We start from the raw sequence: 20,079 nt of genomic DNA on the forward strand, positions 1-20,079 counted from the left end.
ATACATTACAGATGAATGGAAAAACTGGTAGAAGCTGACCTTGGGAAAAATCAGTTTTGATTCCATAGAAATGTTTGAAAACATGAGGCAATACTGACCCTACAACTTGTCTTGCAACACAGATTAAGGAAAGGAAAACCTATATTTCTACCATTTGCAGACTTGTAGAATCCTGTTGACAATGTTAACTTTATTACTCTCTCTCAAATTCTGAATGTTGCACGGATCAAACACAGGGAACAAAAGGCTATTTACAACTTGTACAGTAACCAGACGGGAGTTAAAAGGAGTTGAGGGGCATGAAAGGGAAAGAGCAGTTGGGAAGGGTGTCAGACAGGGTTTTTTTTTTTTTTTTTTTGGTGGAGTTTAAGGGCACTCAACTACTGAGGTCATTAGCGCCCAGTCACAGTTATTAGAGCACATGGAATCTAGTAAAACTCAAGGGGAGGGGGGGGGGCACCAGAAAGGCTTGACAAAGATGCAGATAAAATAAGTAAAAAAGTTGGATGTCTTCGGACATGCCAGTCAAAGTTATAAAATGCAAAACACGAGCAGCTGCTCGAGCGTCATCAGCTAAAATATCCGGTAAAGTAGATGGCAGGGACAGGACAACATGAGATTGACTAAAGCAGGGACACAACAATAAAACATGGCGCACTGTTAATGCCTGAACACAAGGGCACTGCGGGGCTGGGTCACCTGAGAGCAGGTAGCGGTGGCTAAACCGGCAATGCCCAATCCGCAACCTGGTCAGAAGGACCTCCTCTCGCCGAGATGGTCGGGAGGAGGTTGTCCAAGCAGTTGGTAGCGGTTTTACTGCCCGGAGCTTGTTTCCTTGGAGGGATGACCAAGCATCCCACCACATCGACACAAGCCTCTTACAAACATCAGACAGGGTTGTAGCCTAGCCCTGATGGTATTGAATCTGTATACTGAGCAAGCAGTGAGGAAAACAAAAGAAAAATTTGGAGCAGAAATTAAAATCCATGGAGAGGAAATAAGAACTGAGGTTTGCCGACGACATTTTAATTATGTCAGAGACAGTGAAGTACCTGGAAGAACAGTTGAACAGAAGGAACAGTGTATTGAAAGGAGAATATAAGATGAACATCAACAAAAGCAAAATGAGGATAATGGAATGTAGTCGAATTAAATCAGTGATGCCGGGGGATTTATATTAGGAAATGAGACACAAAGTAGTATATGAGTTTTCCTATTTGGGGAGCAAAATAACTGATGATGGTCAATGTACACAGGATATAAAATGTAGCGTGACAATGGCAGGTAAAGCTTTTCTCGAGAAGACAAATTTGTTAACATCAAGTATAGATTTAAGTGTTGGGAATTCTTTTCTGTAAGTATTTGATTGGAGTGTAGTCTTGTAAGTAAGTGGACAAAATGGATGACAAACAGTTTAAACAAGAAGAGAAAAGAAGCAAACATCAAACAATGGAAAATCCAGAATGGAATGTAACAATACCAGAGAAGGAATGTCTCTACTCATGATACAGCAGTGATGCTGAGTCACAATAGGCACAATAAAAAGATTCACATAATTAAGGCTTTCGGCCAGTAAGGCCTTTGTCAGCAGTAGACACTCATTCGCATGCGGTCTCAGAGAGCTGAAAGCACAGCTTGGCAGTGTGGTCTCAGCTCCCTGCATATATATATATATATCTCTGTGTGTGTGTGTGTGTGTGTGTGTGTGTGTGTGTGTGTGTGTGTGTGTGTGTGTGTAGGAGAATAGAAGCTTTTGAAATGTGGTGCTACGGAAGAATGGTGAAGATTAGATAGGTAGATCATGTAACTAATGAGGAGGTACTGAAGAGAATTGGGGAGATGAGGAATTTGTGGCACAACTTGACTAGAAGAAGGTATCTGTTGGTAGGACATGTTCTGAGGCATCAATGGATCCCCCATTTAGTATAGGAGGGCTGTGTGGAGGGTAAAAGTCAAAGAGAGGGACAAAGAGATGAATCCACTAAGCAGATTCAAAAAGATGTAAAGTGCAGTACGTACTTTGAGATGAAGAAGCTTGCAGAGGATAGGGTAGTATGGAGAGCTACACGAAACCAGTCTCTCAACTGACGATGATGACGACAACAGCCTAGGGAGGTTAGAGACTTTAAAAAGGAACCATTGATAGGTTGTATTCAGTTGTAGTAAGAGCTGAAGTGCAGTGGCAGAAAGCACAAGACTTCTGGTCAGGTCAGTACAGGATTATCTACAAAAAATCAAATAGGAGTCATGCAGGGAGAGCCCCAGTAATGAGCAAGAAAATAGGAACACAAGTAAGCTATTATCAACAGCAATGTCAATGAATTACCATAGCTAAAATAGGCATGAAGGAAATACAAGAGTGATAGAAATCTGTATGGCAACAAGACCAGCAGAAGAATGGAATAGGAAAAAGTTTGATGAGTAATTATTCAAGAGCTAAGGAAGATGAAAGCCAATTCTAGAAGGTAATGAAATTCAATAGTAGGAACAGGATGCACAATAGTTACGAGAACATCCAATGGCATAAATGACTGAAAGGGGGAAGCTGCCTGGTAGAATTTTGCACATTGCATGAATTAGTCACTGCAAACACTTGTTTCAAGTATCATGAAAGAAGCTTGTGTATGTGGAATAACCTGGAGAAACCAAAAGGTTTCAAGCAGATTATGTAATGTCAAATACAAAGATTTCAAAACAGGATTGTGAACTACAAAACATTTCCAGTGATAAATGTGGAATCTGGCTAGAGTTGTTTTTATTAACTGCAGAGTAATGTTGTTGAAATGGTAAAAGTAGAATTTAAGTACATGGGATTTGGGTAAGATCAATGAACCAAAAATCATTGATAGTTTGAAAATGAGCATTAGGCAACAAGTGATAAATAGAGGGTAATTATACACTGGGTGATGAATAGGCAGCTTTGAGATGAAACAGTGAAGGCAGGCGGGAACATAGGTAAAACGTAAGGACTAGTACAAATACCTTAACAACTCATGAGATGCTGAATTTAACTGATGAGAAGAGAAAATACAAACATGTGGCTATTAAAACAGACAAAAGGGAACACAGACATTACTGGAATGATGTTAACACAACATGCAATATGGCTAAACAAGAATGGTTGTAAGGCAAAGGGGAACAAACTTGCTCCAGAAAGGGGAAAGGAAGTAGTTGTAGACAAAACTGGAGATTTTATGAGATGGCCAGAATTTGATACAACACTGAAAGAGCAAAGTCTTAACAAGGCCATTGCAGTTGATGACATTTGCTCAGAATTATTGGGATACTTGGAAAAGCCGTCCTTGACAAAATTATTCCACTTTTGTGCAAGATACGAGATAGCTGACAAAGTTATACATCAACCAGAATGTAATAACTCAAATTCGAAGAAAGGCAGTTGCTAAGAGGTGAATACTATCTGACCAGACCATCAGATAAATATATCATGCTTGCGAGAATGGAAACGCTTTTAGAGGGTTAACCTTACATAAGATCACTTTGGGTACCAGGAACATGTAACACAAAGCAATACTGATACTATGGCTTACCTTAGACGAGTTAAAGAAAGACAAAATTGTGTTTACAGCTTTTGCAGATTTACTGAAATGCTTTTGAGAATGTGGAGTTGACTGCACTCTTTGGAATTTGGACAGCAGCAGAATAAATAGACAGGAAGCCCAAGTTTGTCTGCAACTTTCACAGAAACCAGACTCCAGTTGTAAGAGCTGAAAGACATGAAATGGAAGCATTGCGTAGGAAATGAGACAGGCTTGTAGCGTACATCTGATATGCACTCTGTATGATGAAGACATGAAGGAAATCTCGAAGATAAAGGAAACTGTGTGTTTACCAATGACAATGTAATTCTATCAACAAAACCAGCATCTTGAAATTGTCAATGAAGGGATTTGTGGGAGGTAAAAGCTGGAAGAGAAAATTTGTATAGTATTACTAGAAGAGATTGTATGACAAACATCAATAAAAGCAATAGAATCTAGCTGAAATAGATCAGTCAATGTTGAGTTTCAACTAGAAAATGAGACACTAAAAGTAGCAGACAACTTTTGCTATTTGGGCACCAAAGTAACTGACAATGGCTGAAGTAAGAAAGAAATAAAGTGAAGACTAGGAATATCAAGGAACATGTGCCTAATAAAGAGGACTGTTCACATCTAATATAAATTTAAGTGTTAGGAAGTATTTTCTGAAGATATTTGCAGTGCAGCCCTGTGTGGAAGACAAACATAAATGATAGGCAATTCAGACAAGATGAGAATGGAAGCATCTGAAATGTGCTACAGAAGAATGCTGAAGATTTGATGGGTAGACGAAACAAATGAGGGAGGAACATAGGGACCAATTTCACTAACACAAGGGACCTGTTAATAGCACAAATTCTGAGGCATCTAGGGATAGTCAATTTGGTAATGGAGGGATATGTGAGGGTAAAAAGTGTAGAGGGAGACTATGGCATGAAGACAAGAAGCAAGTTCGAATGAATGTAGTAGGTGACAGTCATCAGAGATTAAGAGGTTTATAGAGGGTAGACTGAAGTGCATCAAGCCAATCTATACTATATTCACCAAAACTGAGCCATAACATGACACTGCTTAATTTCTTACAGTCACACAAATTCTAGACTTACCTGTTTGCTCACTTGCTCATCCAATTCTTCTTTTACTTTCATGGTAGATGTGTGTAACTGAACCTGTGGTGAATAGTAAAAAAATATCTGCAAGGAGTTCTTTTAAGAAGACAATTTTAGATATATTACAAACAAGTATCACATATTGTAAGTCTATGACACTTCTAAAGAATAAATGACTCATTCTTTTCAGAGAGTGGCTTTCTCGGTGACAGTCAGTAAGGTGCATTTCAATGGTAATGATCAAAAAGTTATATGAATGATTAGTGACAACATATTTGAAAATTTACTAGCATCTTGCACTTCATTTTCCTATGCTGCTTTTTTCGGTCATATTTCCTACTTCCATAATATTTATTTACTTATCATTAAGTATTTTATATTAAATGCGCATCATATAAAAAACAGTAGTGTAATGAAATCAGTGGGTACAACTAGAAGCTTTAATATTAAAATCAACAATACCCATATCATACAACTAATTGCAACATGAATTTTCTATCAGCCAATCAACCTGTTTTATTTTGAAATATCAAAATGATGTGGATGAAGCAAGGAGGGAATAATAAGTAAGATTTTTGAGGCCATTCACTTACTGAGAGTTTCCTGTTCTTGCTAGCCTATGACTTGGGATGTCGATTTTTGCATTACTTACAGTATCTTCTTTGTAAACTGCTTTCTGGAAACACATTCTTTAACATTCTCCCTGATGCCAACAGCAGAGTCATAGAGATATCAAAAACTATTAGTATTCTAAGCCTGGTAAACAAAATACAGATGGCACTGTATGTTCCACTTAGCATATCACACAGACCTTTTTTTATGTTACTGATATCAGGGGAATTAACACATATCTGAACCAAACACTCCTCTCAGTTTACACCCGAGGTAGAGCAATCTTGAGGACTTTTCTTGCAGATTTGGTTGGTGTGTTTTTTTCCAGTTCACTTTCCCATTAACATGAAATCTGGCATGTTTACTTTCTATACTGACTTGCAGACAAATACAATGAAACAGTATTAAAAAATTGAGGTTCTGGACAAAGCCCTTCTGAAATAGAGAACACATTCACAGGAACACAACACACACATGGCCACTGTCTCCAGGAACTGGGAATGACCATCTGCTTTTGGTATGAGCAACCATCTGTTAGGGTGGGTTGTGAGATATGAGGAGGCACGGGGCAGCAAGAGAGGGATAGTAGTGTAAAAGTGGGAGGAAGGGAGGGGGGAAGATAATGTGTTCTCAGTGATAGCATGCAAGGATGTGGCAGAGACAGTATGAGTTGCTAAAGGTAGTTTTGGGAAGCTGTACTGTGGGAGGGAAAGGGGAGGAGAGAAATTGAGAAAGGGAAAATAGTAATTGCACTGGGAGGAAAGAAGAGAGAGTGTGTGTGTGTGTGTGTGTGTGTGTGGTGCTGAAGTGAGAGCAGGGAAAGAGGATATGGGTAGAGGACATGGACTAGCATAGGCTGAGTCTAGAGTGGTTACAGGAAATAATATGTTGTGTTAGAAGATAGAATCCAGTTGGGGCCAGCTGTGAAGCAGTTACTGAAGTGAATCACAACATGCTGGGGGCACTTCCAGCAAGTGGGTGGTCCAGCTTTCTTGGCCACACTTTGCCACTGGTCACTCCTGCAGACAGAGTGATTTAGTTGTCATGCCTCTGTAGGATACAGCACAGTGGCTGCAGGTGTGTAGTTGCCAATCACAAGGTTGCTTTCACAGGTAGCCCTGCCTTTGTGTTGGAGATGTCTGACAGGGCTGCAGGAAACATGCATGTCCTGCATGTAGCTCTGTTTCAGAGATATGAGACATGAGGCAAGAGGTTGAAAGCAGGGCTGGAGTAGCAATGGGCAAGAATATTTTATAAGTTCAATTGGAGACAAAACAACTGTGGGAAGGGTGGAGAGATTATTCCTCATTTCAAGGCATGAGAGGTAGGGTAAATCCCGGCAGAAAATGTGATTCAATTGCTTCAGTCATGGGTAGTACTGACTTGTAAGGGGAGTGCTACTCTATGAGTATGTGGGAGATGGGGGTTGACCAAAGCGTCCGATCCCACCCGTCGGCTTTGACCCATGACTTAAGACTGCTGTGGTGTGTGACATCATGGTGGTGTGGAATTTAGTTTGTGAGAGTGGCGTATTTGTAGGTGTTTTGATGTGATCGGTGGTGCTCTCTGGTGGTGTGTTTATGGGTAGCCTGTTACGTGGCGTATGATGTTCATTTGCATGGTAGCATTGCACGTGTGTGGTATTGGTAGTGACTGTGCTTTCAGTGGAATATTTTTCAGGGAGTTAACAATTTTGGCTTTGTTATGTCAATGTTACTTTTTTTATTGGTGTGTGTGAATTTTGGTAAACTGCTTTTTTTATGTCTTTGGTAGGTATGGATATGACTAGCAGGGTCAACAGTTTTCGGTTGTCGGTGATGATGGGGGACAGTGCGTTGTCTCTAATAAAATTTCTTTAACTATTCGGAATTTTGGATGAAGTCTGGAAGTGTTCAGTGTGTTGTGAAGAAATGCGGCTTAATAAACTTCTGGCATATCTGATCAGGGATGGCTATATGTGGAGGTGTCTTAAGGATAACAGGTGAAGGGAAATGTTCGATTCCAATTCGTGGGATCGGGAGCTGCTGTTGAGCTATGTAGATCAAGCGAAGCGTCCGATTCCACAGTATATTGTGTTAATGAAATTTGAGTAGTTTTGTGCCATCTTTTTTTTTGTCGTTTTGTGTCATTTAGTATGGTGGTGTGTGTCTAAATTTGTTCGTATTTACTTTGTCCCCACCCAAAACCCCCAATTTCCCACACTTGTCCCGTTAGTTTCCTTAGGTTTTTGTGGAACGTGTGTGTTGGTTTCTAATTGTATTTTCGTGTTAGTGGTCATGTTTATGTCATGACATCATAGGCGCCATATTGTAGTCTTAGTGTATGTTCATTTCCGCCATATTTGTGACGTCATGGGTCAAAGCAGATGGGTGGAATCAGACGCTTCTGTATTTGTGACTGACAAGACAAGGCATGGGAATTCCATTTCTGGGCAACGCCTGTAAAGGAAATTTTAGGCTGTGCACGCCTCAGTGTGACCCTTAGCATTTCCTTCAAACCAAATTGTTTCCCAATATTCTTAGCTGGTGGAGTCTCCTTACATTTCGCTTCCCCTAACACTCTGCATCAGAAAAAGTCTACCTTGCACACCTACAAATTCTTTCATCACCACCACTACCAGAACCACTAGTGGTAGCAACTGCAGTAGTAGAAGTACTGCCAGTATTAACTTTTAGTTCATAGTATTATTCAGTTACACTGCTACTTCAGACACTCAAATCATTGTATTACTATTTGCCATATTAAAACTTAGTTTCCGAAAAATATGATATAAAAAGGGAAACCAAGGTCCAATTTAATAGAGGGTCTGATGGACTTAATCAGATCAGGTTCAAAAAACAAACCAATACGATCACAAAAATGTCATCAACGAATCTTGATCTGGTGAACGGTTTGTGATTCTGGGTGGTTAGTAAGGAATCCTCGAGGTAGCCTATGAATAAATTTGCAGAATATGGTGACATACAGTTGGCCTTTGATGTACTGCAGATTTGTTTGTAGGCAATCCCTTCAATAAAGAAGTAATTGTCTGTGAGAATGTAGTTGGACATGGCAACCAGGAATGGGCTGTAGGTTAGGAGACAGTCAGACACTGGGGAAGGTATTGTTCAGTGACAAAGTCATGTGTGTTGGGGGATGTGATCATAGAGGGTGATAGCACTTTCCTAAATTGTACAAAATGGAAACTCTTCCTACAACGTATCACTCATCCCCATGACCCCCCATAGCATCAATATTCACTAGTCTGTATGCTCCGCCCCACCTATTCCCTACCTTGCTCTCATTCTAGCACTGAGCAGTGCACACACCTACCCCACAACTTCCCCCCCCTCACCCCCCGTACAGCCTCCCAACACTGCACCTAGAAGCCCTATTCTGTCACCCTATGTCCTTGACCAATCCCACAGGCAGCACAGCATCACCTCCACATTTTCTGTGTTTGATTTTACTTTCTCTGGTCTTTGGAAAATGTAACTGAGGCGCCTGAGTTGTCGGCAACAGTTTTGCTTTTCACCATTGGACTAGTTCAGATACAACCTCACATGAAAAGCTGGAACAGCGACTGCTCAGTCACACAGCTTTGAGCTAATGGAAAAACAGATACATTTACAATATAGATGTAACACATGATATGAAAGTGCATTGTAGTCACTTCTGTAGTTGTTCCAAAAAGAAGTGATAAGAAGGCATGTGTGCTAAATCTATGATGACTTGCCTTTACCAACTGCTTACATTTTGAGATCAATGCTAGACCTACAGTACCACTAGAAGAATGAACAATCTGAATATGAGCAAGACACTACGAACACCAAGTTCGTAGAAAGAAAGTTAAGTGAGACATTGAAAGTACAAAGGTTTGCTTCCTTCGGGGGGGGGGGGGGGGGGGGGGGGGAAGAGGAGCGAAAGGTCCTACTTGACCCAGACATTGGCAGTTGACACTAACAAAAACCTGTCAAGGCTACTTTCATAACGTGACATTGTCTAGCATGGGTATACATTTGTGCTTTCACTGCTTCTAGATAAACTTTCAAGATGAATGATTCAGAGCAAAGACACCTTTATAGGGTCACAAGTGTTTTGATCTAGCTACAAAAACACAAATTAATTACAGCACTTTGATGAAGTGAAAAATGAACAATATATTTTCAAAACAAGTTCAATGAGGAGAGAATTATCCGTAGAATGTTGATGGCCACACACTGGGAACTTCAAATCCTGCTGATCTCAGAAATACTGAATCAAGAAGTGAGCTTTAACAGTAGTGTTAGCATGTTTTAATTTGCCAGAAGCTGACAGTGACATTCTGCTATAATTATTTCTTTTATGAGCACCAAATCCGTAGGCATATGTTGTGTGTTACAGATGTGTCATATTTGAGCCCACATGGTTTAACTCTGATTATACTAACATTTAATTAATTTATGTGTTACCAAATATTTAGAGTGGTAATGTGAAAATCTACTTGTTAAAGAGCATTGCAAACATTCTGTAGTTAAAACTGTAACACTCCTTTACTCTTTTAGTATCAGCATTACCACCATTTGCTTCTTAGGGTTGTAAATTATACTACCAACTGCTCTTTCATTTAATAGTATTTCAGCTCCTCAAAGGATTTCAATAAGAGCTCTTTGTCACATACCACTTCCCTATATTTAATAGATTCTGAATACCTACCCCCAAATCAAAAACTGATCAAGAACAGTAATATTGCTAACAAGAACATTGAGTACATAAAAACAATTAGATGATCAATAGCAAAAATAATACACCAGGAAAACAATATTGTAGATCATGTGTTTAGATTTCACCATCAGGCACCATGACAAATAGACTGCCAACTATTATCTATGCAGTAAGTCCTCATATATATATCCCCTCTTGTCTGAGAAAGCAACTATGGTCAACTTAAAAACTGACCACAAATAGAGCATCTGATCAATTAATCCAGCAAGCCATACAACTGATCTACAGTAGCAGCTGAATCATCTGTACTCTAGCAAGTAAAGTCCTACTCATACCCATTAATAATACCACTTTCTAAGAAAGGAACAAATCTAGACATTAACAACACACCAAACTAAATCTCAAAGTAGAAAATTAATTTGTAATAAGTGATTGCAAACACCACAATAGTTCAAGAACATGTGACAATTTCCTAGTAGACAACAAACCTGTAATCATTAACATCTGGCATTCCAACATCACACTAACAATAAGCTACAGAAATTTTAAAACAAATTAAATATTGGAGAGCAGCATTATATACTATAAGATACCAATCCATTGCAAATATGTTACACAGCCAAGCATCGCAACTTCATTTGGTCAAGAATCAAAACCAACAGCCAGTACCAAATATTTCATCTGACAAACAACAGGGAAGATAATCTGCTTGTTTACACACCACATTGCACAGAGATATTAATGAAACAATGGTAAAAAACACAAGAAGCTATTTACCAAGGAGCCTAGTTCAGCATATACTTCATTCTTCTCTTTTTTCAGCCAAGTAGTTCCCTTGGAGTCCATGAGTGCTCTCCTAATCCACTGAAAAACAAGAAATCAAAAGTGATATTGTTTAAATTGTTACTATTCAACATAGTGCACAGGCAGCATTTTCTGGCTGCAGCAAACGAGTGAATGCATATTAAAAATTTAAATCTGGCTGAGGAACAAAGAACCTGATAAAAAGAACTGATTTACAACTTTCTGGTTATGAGGACTCTGAAGCCTCACTGTCACTAATGGAAAACACACCTCAATTTGACAGAAAACAAAAACCCCTACACAATGGAAACAAATGACTTACAGTTACTGCTGTTACTTAGTAGCATTTGCTTGTGGTATACAATCATATTCTGAATATGGTAGCTGACATAGCTTGCTTTTTCCACATAAATTTCTATGTGTCATGTGAAGCAACTAAGATAAATTGAATTTACCAGACAAATCTATTTACTGTAGGCAATTTTACATATGAAGAATAAAAGATTAAAATGCGTCTCGAGCTATATCTAAGCCTGTCAATGTATCCTGCAAATTCTTTAATATACAGAATTATGTTCTTAGCAACGTATGCAAGGACAGAAAAGAATTATTTCTCAATGATACTGGCTGCACTTTCAATCAATCTATAAACCAATATTTGCTCATGGTATTCAGAAAAGCAGAACATGAAAATCCACCCATACAGACAGAACTTTCTTCTTTTTCAGTCAGTTTAGTACGTATTTTTAACAACTGTTTCCTTATACAGTCATCTATATTCAACATTATCAACTTAATATAGCGCAATGCTGCAATCTTTACCCAGTCACTAAAAAACACACACTGCTGCCAGAACGTTGCATGGAAAAATAAATGATTCTTGACTGTCAAGATTTAACACCGATTAAATTCCTCTAACAAGACTTAGTGAAATTACTTTCTCATAAGCGTACCCATGACAATGTTCTGTGGTTTTGGGATGCTTTTGTCGATGGCAATTACACATACTCATTAGGCCTTACAGAGTCAATTACATTTCCCATATCCTTCCATAGATTGAAACCTGCACATTACTACAAACAGCAGTTAACACTATTTACTAAACTATGGAGCACATAGGCACATTGAAAATCCATGGAAAACGCAACACAATGAATTCCCTCTACAGCATTCTCTTTCATACCAACATAACCAATCCCCGATACTCTGTATTAACGTGTGCTAACGAATCTGATGTGTCGGCAGTACAACGGTTTGCGCTACATCCCAGGCGAACTACAGATTAAAGTTAACTCCTACTGTCCCTATTCCTTCCTTCAAAAATATTGTTACCGAACTTCGCATGCACAACACAAGTAAATATAACAATATGAATGCAGCGTGTGTGTGAACTTCATGAGGGCATTTTTCGTCCATGACAAAGTATTTCACATTGGCTTCACTTTCTCTAACCACCACAGCATAGAGACACTTTTCCGGTAATTACAGACAACACATCAAAATTTCTGGCGGTTCTTTTGCCAAATCACGGGAAACATTTTGCAATTTTATCGGACAGAACGAAAACAGCAAGCATATTACATACCCACACGTCTATCTGGTATTTCTCGTAATTGCCGAACAGCACAGGTACGTAATGTGCACTAATATGTTTGTCTAAACACTAGTCACCTCCTGCTCGCAATGCGGAAACATAAGCTCACTGAAAATAACAAGTGTTTGGTTCTGATACACATAACCTGAAATAATTACTTACGAAATTCTAGGGCTATCTCAAACCATAACCACAGGCGCCAAAGATGATACAAGAATTAAATGTAGAACAAACTTATCATTCAAATGAGCCCAATAAATGAAATTAAACCTATATAATAACTGTACGAACAGTTACTAGAGCATCCTAACAAGGCATTGCCTAACTACTTCATTCGAGGCAGTTAGCTGTAATGATAATTAAGTATTGACTTAGTACCATACTCAATATGCGTCTTTCCGTGATGTCCTGTCTCCACCATCAAATCACTCATATATTACACAGAAAACGCAACATAATACCGTAAAAACGCATGACACGAACTACTAAACTCTACAGCCGTCTGCTGCTGTGGTCAAAGTCAATAAATGCGGAAGAAAGAACCTACCACGGAGGTCGTTCTAACATTCTTGGAATCAGAGCTGCATATCTGCTAGGAAAAAAATTAAAGTCGTTTGTTGGTTAATTTGGGGGAGGAGACCAAACAGTGAGGTCATCGGTCCCGTTGCCTTCTCTGAAAACTAACTAGAACAGACAGTTAGGAACCTCACTCATGATGAAAATATATTGCATGCAGCATGTTATTTTGGATGGAGAGTCGTCGTTACATGTAGTAATAACTTCAGATGTGCCCCAGGGAAGTGTGTTAGGCTCTTGCTGTTCATAGCGTATATTAATGACCTTGCATACAATATTAACAGTAACTTCAGACTTTTTGCAGACGATGCAGTCATCCATAATGAAGTACTGTCTGAAAGAAGCTGTGTAAATGTTCAGCCAAATCGTGATAAGATGTCAAAGGCATGTAATAACTGAAAACTTGCTTTAAATGATCAGAAACATAATACTGTGCACTTCAACACGAAAAAGTGTAGTATCCTATGACTATAATACCAATGAGGCGAGCTATACAAATACCTGGGTAAAACCCATTGTAGGGATATGAGGTGGCTCAGTCGGTGCCAAAGCAGAAGGTAGACTCCAGTTTATTGGTAGAATACTGCGGAAGTGCAATTAGACTACAAAGGAAATTGCTTACAAATCAGTCATGTGATTGGTTCTAGCATATTGTTCAAGTGTGTTTGACCTGTCCCACAAAGGGCTAACAGGCGATATTGAAAGTATACAGAGAAGGGCAGAACAAATGGACACAGGTTTGTTTGAGCTTTGTGAAAATGTCACAGAGATGCTGAAGAAGCTGAACTGCAGAATTTGAAGACAGACATAAACTATCCTAAGAAAGATTACTAACAAAGTATCGAGAACCGACTTTGAATGATGACTATGCGAATATATTAAAACCCCTTATGTATCAATCACATAGGTATAGTGAGGGAAAGATTAGATTAATTACAGCACATGCTGAGGCGTTCAATCAGTCATGCTTCCCATGTTCCAAGGGAATGAAATGGGAAGAAACACTAATAACTGGTATTTGTACATACCCTGTACCATTGACTTCAGGCTGGCCTACAGAGCATAGATGTTGATGTAGGTACACGGGAAATTGTCTACAGTTGTCATTTATTTGTGCCAAAAGCCAAAATAAGAATTAATCACTATGTCTAAATCAACGAACATAACAAATCGTTAAAATCTTCGAAGAGAGGCATGTGTACAGATTTATCTGGCACCTAAAAAGATTGTTTGCTGAAAATGTTTGGCACTACATGAAAAAAATTGTACTCTAGAAACCTGTTATTTTATTTTATGTGTCTACAAAAGCTGCTCACGGAAATTGACAATGGCTGGGAGAGTGGTGTACTCACCATGTGCTCCTCCATATCCCCATCTGATGATGCCTAAAGATTGAGGATGACATGGCGGCCAGTCAGTACCATTGAACCTTCAAGGCCTGTTTTGATGGTGTTTGCTTTTTTTTTTTTTTTTGTTAGAAAAACAATCTGTATTTTCTTTAAAATATGTTGTGATAATTTGAGAAAGTTGGGTAGAAATACTGTTATTACTCTGCTTAGCCAGTGAGGCAACAAGAAGATATAAAGTGTGGTATCATTCTGTAGGTTGTGTACAAGGTGAGTACCAAGCAATTCTTACAACATGATATGTATGTTTTTAGTTAAATTATTTCAGTAGGAGCATATATCAACTTCCTACTTTCGAAGTTGTTCATAGCTGAAGTTTTTTGAGATTGCAGATAAATGGTTAATCTATGTGGTGGAAATGTATCATATCTGTGCTGTCATGCACATGGGTAGGTTCTGATTGTGTGTAAGCATGTGTCATTGTGTAATTAGTGGAAGGGGATTTGTAGTTTCACTGCAGCTCACTGAATTCTACAAATGTTGAACGTCAACACAATATTGAAAATGTATTCAGATCATAGTACTGGTGACATACATTTGAGCATCTATCCAGTGAATTTCAGAAAGGAAGTAAATAAGGTTACTGTTGGCAATATACTTTCAACTTGACTCTAGCTTTTAATACAGGAACATGGATATTCAATGTTCAATTATATTATAGTGCACTTGAACAAAGCATATCTACAAAATTTATTATAGAGTAACATTATTGTTTTGTCATTTTTAACTGACATCGGGTGCATGGATGAAAAAGTATTAGCTCTCAATTGTATCTTCTGGTCATAGTACACAACATGGAACAGAACATGCAAGAATTTAAAAATTTGTATTTGGGGACATGATATAAATTTTGGAGAGATGACAGGTATATACCACATGTCAAATATCGAAGTGTCATTTGCAGTTTCACTCGAACTTATAATGCATCTTTAATATGAGTATCGGATTTTTTATGGTGTCCAGTATGCAGCTCTACAACTATGCAACATTTGTTCTTGTTATTCGAAAGTGGTCCACAGATAGAAATTTTATTATGATTGCTACATCTGTAAACATCATCCAGCATCTCATGTAAGTACCCCAAAAATGTATTTTTGAGGATACTGTAGAGGCACTATAACGCTGACATGCCAGTATCTATCACCTGCAGTTTCAGGCAAACTGGGTTTGCGTCCAAAATTTGTGTTCCTCGTCTTTAAATGTAGCTTGATACATGATTCAAGAAGTACTCTAAATTTGTTTTTGTAATTCAGAAATGATTTATAAAACAATTTTCAGGTTTGAATGGTAATTCTTTTAAAGGTGAATGTGTGATTTCCATTTTATTCCTGCCTGAAATCCGTTTTGGTATCCTTTGCATTTTCTTTCATGTGTAATTAATTATTCGAATGCCACGCTCTATACTACTACATAATACCTGCCTCAATAATTTCCGTTGACACAGACGCCATATAGAAAACTGTATAACTATGCAGAAATTACAGCACCCCGATTACTGTGGCATCACTCAATAGAAGCCACTTTTGATTATGTCATAAAAGATAAAGTCGTTTTAACTATTTGGCACCACTTTCATTCACCCACACTAACTAGTGTCAGAAGTAAATCGAGCAATTGCCATTATGGTTTCAGTGATTCTGAAGCTAGTATGCAGTATTGATAGCTTTGATATTTATACCTGTGTATTAGGATAATATGGAGATTCAGATTTAGACTATATCAAAGATCTCTACAAAAAGTGTCGGTTTTAGTACTGTTTGTTGTGCTACAGCCACCGGAAGTGGTGTGTCTGCCAGTCCAACTGGCACCCATACAGACTTATTTCTAAAAATTATGTTGCAACTGTATGGTTGTAAGTAAGTTATATTATAGCCTACTAAAAGAAATTATTAGTTAATTTTGTGTGCATGTTGAAAAATATCCTATATATTCTTTGAAATGCAGAGAGACTGTTGTGAAAGTCTGATCACAATAATAATGTTACCATACTTAAGCCAAAAAAGAGAAAAAGATGTGGAGCATTATTTCATTATTGGTAAGCACCAAGTAACTTTGACAACATCATGCGTGTTTTTATTCCAAACGGCATGTGCCCTGACTGTGACTATATGATGTGTATATTAACAGGAATATAATATTTAATTTCTACATTTAGGGTTGCCAGCAATGAAACGTTTGGCCACTGCAGTTCTGGGTACATCATTTTTAATTTATATTGTTTATGCTGTCCCATTATATGACGCACAGTTAAGATTTCTGTCTGAGTAAGCAAGTATTATTGGATAGTTAATGGAAGATGATTTGTAGTTTCACATTAGCTCACTCATTTCTACAAATGGTGAAACTAAATACAGTATTCGCAGTATATTCTGATTTTAGGGTTGGCAGCTTCAATGCTCTCAATCCTTCCCACTCCAATGGCCAGTGGCGATCGATATTCCAAATATTGCTTTTTGTAGCTCTTACATGCCCCATTCTCGAACCTGGCTGCTTCTCATTTAGGGAAGTCTGTGTTAACTCAGTGTCGAACTATAGCCATAATGTTGAGAGAAAAGTTGTAATTACAAAGTTCAAGTAAGTTGGTGTGAAATGGCTAATTCTTCATATACATTCCTTTCCGAGGTAGACAGTGTAGAGCTTGTACAGAAATCTTAAAGTGGAAATTAGAACAACAACTATTTCCATGACAATAGTCTTTATAATGACAGTGTTTCATTTGTAAACAATTCAAGTAAAATGATAGCAGAAACAGACCACCCTGAAGAGATTAAAAAAATATCAAACAATGAAAAGTTTTGGTTTGTAATGGTTATGTAAATATGCTTGCATGAAAGTGCACTTCTTGTTTTAATGTATACCCTAATTGTTGGTCAGTGACCTTATTGTTTCCACAAAGAGGCTTGTGCAATTCCCTGTGGCACGCTCGCCACCAGGTGGTGGCGATTTAAATATGAGTGTACACAGATGCCCTATGTCTCCATTACAGAGTACAAAGCATTAGACACTGACCTAGTGGATTTGAGGAAGAAAGTATGGAGATTTCTGGTGACAGTATAACTTCAGATTAAGTATACTCTTTAATATAGGAAATGAACGAGATTACAGAGATTAAGTGTAGTTTCTAACAATGCAAACGAATTGTATTAGAGTGTCTTTAAGTGCACTTGCACGAAGCATAATTCCAAATTCGTTTTAGAGTAACTTCAATATTTGCTCTTATGTAACTGATGTGGGGTGCAGGAGTGATTTGCAACCAAAGTGACGCCACAGCAAGTGGCATAACAGAAACAGTTTCATCAGTTGGTAATTATTCTTATTCTTGGATTGATTTAATTTTGCTTCAGGAAGCGATTAATGGCATTCAAAATACAATTACTTCATGTAAACCTTTTGTTAATAATTGTTACAAGTAATGTAGTATTTATATTGAAAAGTCACATGAAACTCCGATCCTCAGGAAAAAAAAAAGAAGACAAATGAAGCTTAAATGTTCTCTTTAAGAAAGTGCTAACAATGACAGAAAACATTATAATGTTGTAAGAAAATAATTGTGCTAAAAATGTGCGAAGTGCATTAGATGAATATTTAACTGTTTATTTTCAGATTTTTACTAAAAATTAGTTTAGAAATAAAGTCAAGAAAAGAATCCAGAAGGTAAAGTCACACTCAGTTTGTGCTTTGTTCCTCTCCAAATCTGTGTGTTTTGTTAACTTGAGCGTCTACTGTAAGCTTCATACTGGTAGAAGAAAGTCTATGACAAAAGTTCATCAATCACTTTTTATTCTAATTTGCTAATGTCAATTAAAAAGACTCCACTTTCAAAAGTTTCCTTATATTGGAAAGGTACTACAGCCAGTTATAGATTTCTACATAAATACATATCAAGCAGCTGTACAAAATTTTTGTTTTGTTTGTTTACAAAATTTGTTTTATAATGGCACCTTTGTGATATTTCATCCCATATTTCCACCAGCCTGCTAATTATACATCTGTTCCCTAAGCTTAAACTGGCATATAACGTCTCTGAATTTTTTGTAATGAGAAACAAGAATCAGCGATCTCTATGTACTTCAAAGAAATAGTCTATAGGCAAGATTTCGATCTAAACAGTTTCTTATTGACTGGTTTCAACAGCTAAGATTGTCACCTTTACATCTTTAAAAACTTGTTCAGGTCTACATCATGTTCCGTTGTGCTTTCATCACTCATGTGATGTTCACATTTGAGTGGAGATCGGATTGCACATTCCACACAGGTTTGACAAAAAGTTCATTACAAATAGAATTGTCGCAAGTAAAAACATACACAGCTAAAATGCACCTTGTGAAACTGGTCTACACAGCACTCTTTTGATGCTTGTCAGTTGTTAAAATGCATAATGTATAGCAAGAGTGCACATTTATACCACTGTTTACATTTACATAAAGAGTGAAGGACATGCTGGAACCTTTTGACTCAAAATTCATAGTGCTGTTTAACATCTCTGGCTGCTTGTGGTAAACATGTCACAACTAGTTCACTTGCTCTCTGCCACATGCCACTCAGGGCAACACGTCTTTCTCCACAAACGCACTGTAGAAAAATGAAAGAATAAAAATGTGTTAGTCTCTTCATATTAGCTCAAGCTGCTCAAAATAATTAGCAGTGCCTTAAGGTTGTCTAGTTCTAGAGTACATCATTTGCTGGTGTCATGCTGCTCATGACTAATACTCGTTTGAAATTTTTCAGTGTCAGATATACATATCATCTGCTATATATTTACTATCAGATAGGAATACAGAGAAATTTTTATCACTGTGTGGCATACAAGACCAATCCATTTTTTTAAATCGGTTTTTTGCGTTCTTTCATGTCAGTCCCAGGAAGAGTTCAGTGCATTTCTCATCCTTCTGAAGAACTGGAAGCTGAATTTTCTGTTTTATGCCATAATGTTATTTTCTCTGTGCTTTTAAATCTGTCCAAGGCAGTTTCTATCTATATTACCAATTACATTGTCAGCGACCATGTTAGTCCTTCCTTTCAACTCTTCCAAATTAAGTGGCAATGGAAGCAGGAACGTGGTGATCTTTGACTTAACCCCATAAGAAGAAATCATATGAAGCTAAGACAGGTGACTGTGGGGGGAGGGGCACTGGAGAAGAGGGTCACAATGGGAACCATGTGCATTTTGACACTGAGGCAGTTTGGCATTGAGATAATCATAAATGTCTGAAAGAAAGTAAGGTGGAGGATTTTGTAGTTGCAAAATGAACACTTCACTTGCTTGCTGTACCTCTGGCATAAGCCACAGCTGCAGTGTGTGTAGGTACACGAAATCAGGCACAGTTTTCTCCAGGAAGAAAAGTAGTCTGTAAACTTTTGAAGAGGACGTGGCACAAAAGACGTTAGTGTTAGGTGAACCACAAATTTTTTCTATAATCTCGTGTGTATGATTCACCTTTCGAGACACACAATACTTGTCTTCATCACTGAAAATAAACATTGTCAAAAACTGTCTTCCATTTGTTGTCACTTGAAGTCGTCGCTTGTAGCTGGATTGGTTTTAAGCCTGTATTACATGATGTACCTAAGATGTAGTCCTAGGTCTATGCAGCAGAGCCCCAAGCGTACATGTTTGGAACTGCACATTGGTTAATGTCAATTGATTACATCATGCAGACAGAGTAGTCCTGATGTAAGTCCAGGCGTTCACACTAGATGGTAATTATGTGCAAATCTTGAAGTCGGCTGTCTGATTTCTTGTAAAGGTGTTCATT

At 38.0% G+C, this 20,079-nt stretch overlaps 1 protein-coding gene across 5 annotated transcripts in view; it reads right to left on the bottom strand.

The window, feature by feature from the left end:
* LOC126427269 (zinc finger protein 418-like) overlaps positions 1-12,853 on the bottom strand; it is a 540,743-nt gene extending 527,890 nt beyond the window's left edge. For 2 of the 5 annotated variants that reach the window (XM_050089530.1, XM_050089529.1), the window contains exons 1-3: positions 12,720-12,853; positions 10,721-10,807; positions 4,646-4,708 (exon numbers count right to left, since the gene is read on the bottom strand). In XM_050089530.1, the coding sequence (XP_049945487.1) occupies positions 4,646-4,708; positions 10,721-10,807; positions 12,720-12,722 (153 nt within the window). In that variant the 5' untranslated portion in view covers positions 12,723-12,853. Of the gene's footprint in view, positions 1-4,645; positions 4,709-10,720; positions 10,808-12,332; positions 12,514-12,719 lie in introns of those variants that run through there. The other 3 variants (XM_050089531.1, XM_050089540.1, XM_050089541.1) reach the window with 3 other exon arrangements.
* Positions 12,854-20,079: the final 7,226 nt, after the last annotated feature.

This window comes from Schistocerca serialis, chromosome 11 (genome assembly GCF_023864345.2).
Source record: "Schistocerca serialis cubense isolate TAMUIC-IGC-003099 chromosome 11, iqSchSeri2.2, whole genome shotgun sequence".
Classification (NCBI taxonomy): Eukaryota; Metazoa; Arthropoda; class Insecta; order Orthoptera; family Acrididae; genus Schistocerca; species Schistocerca serialis.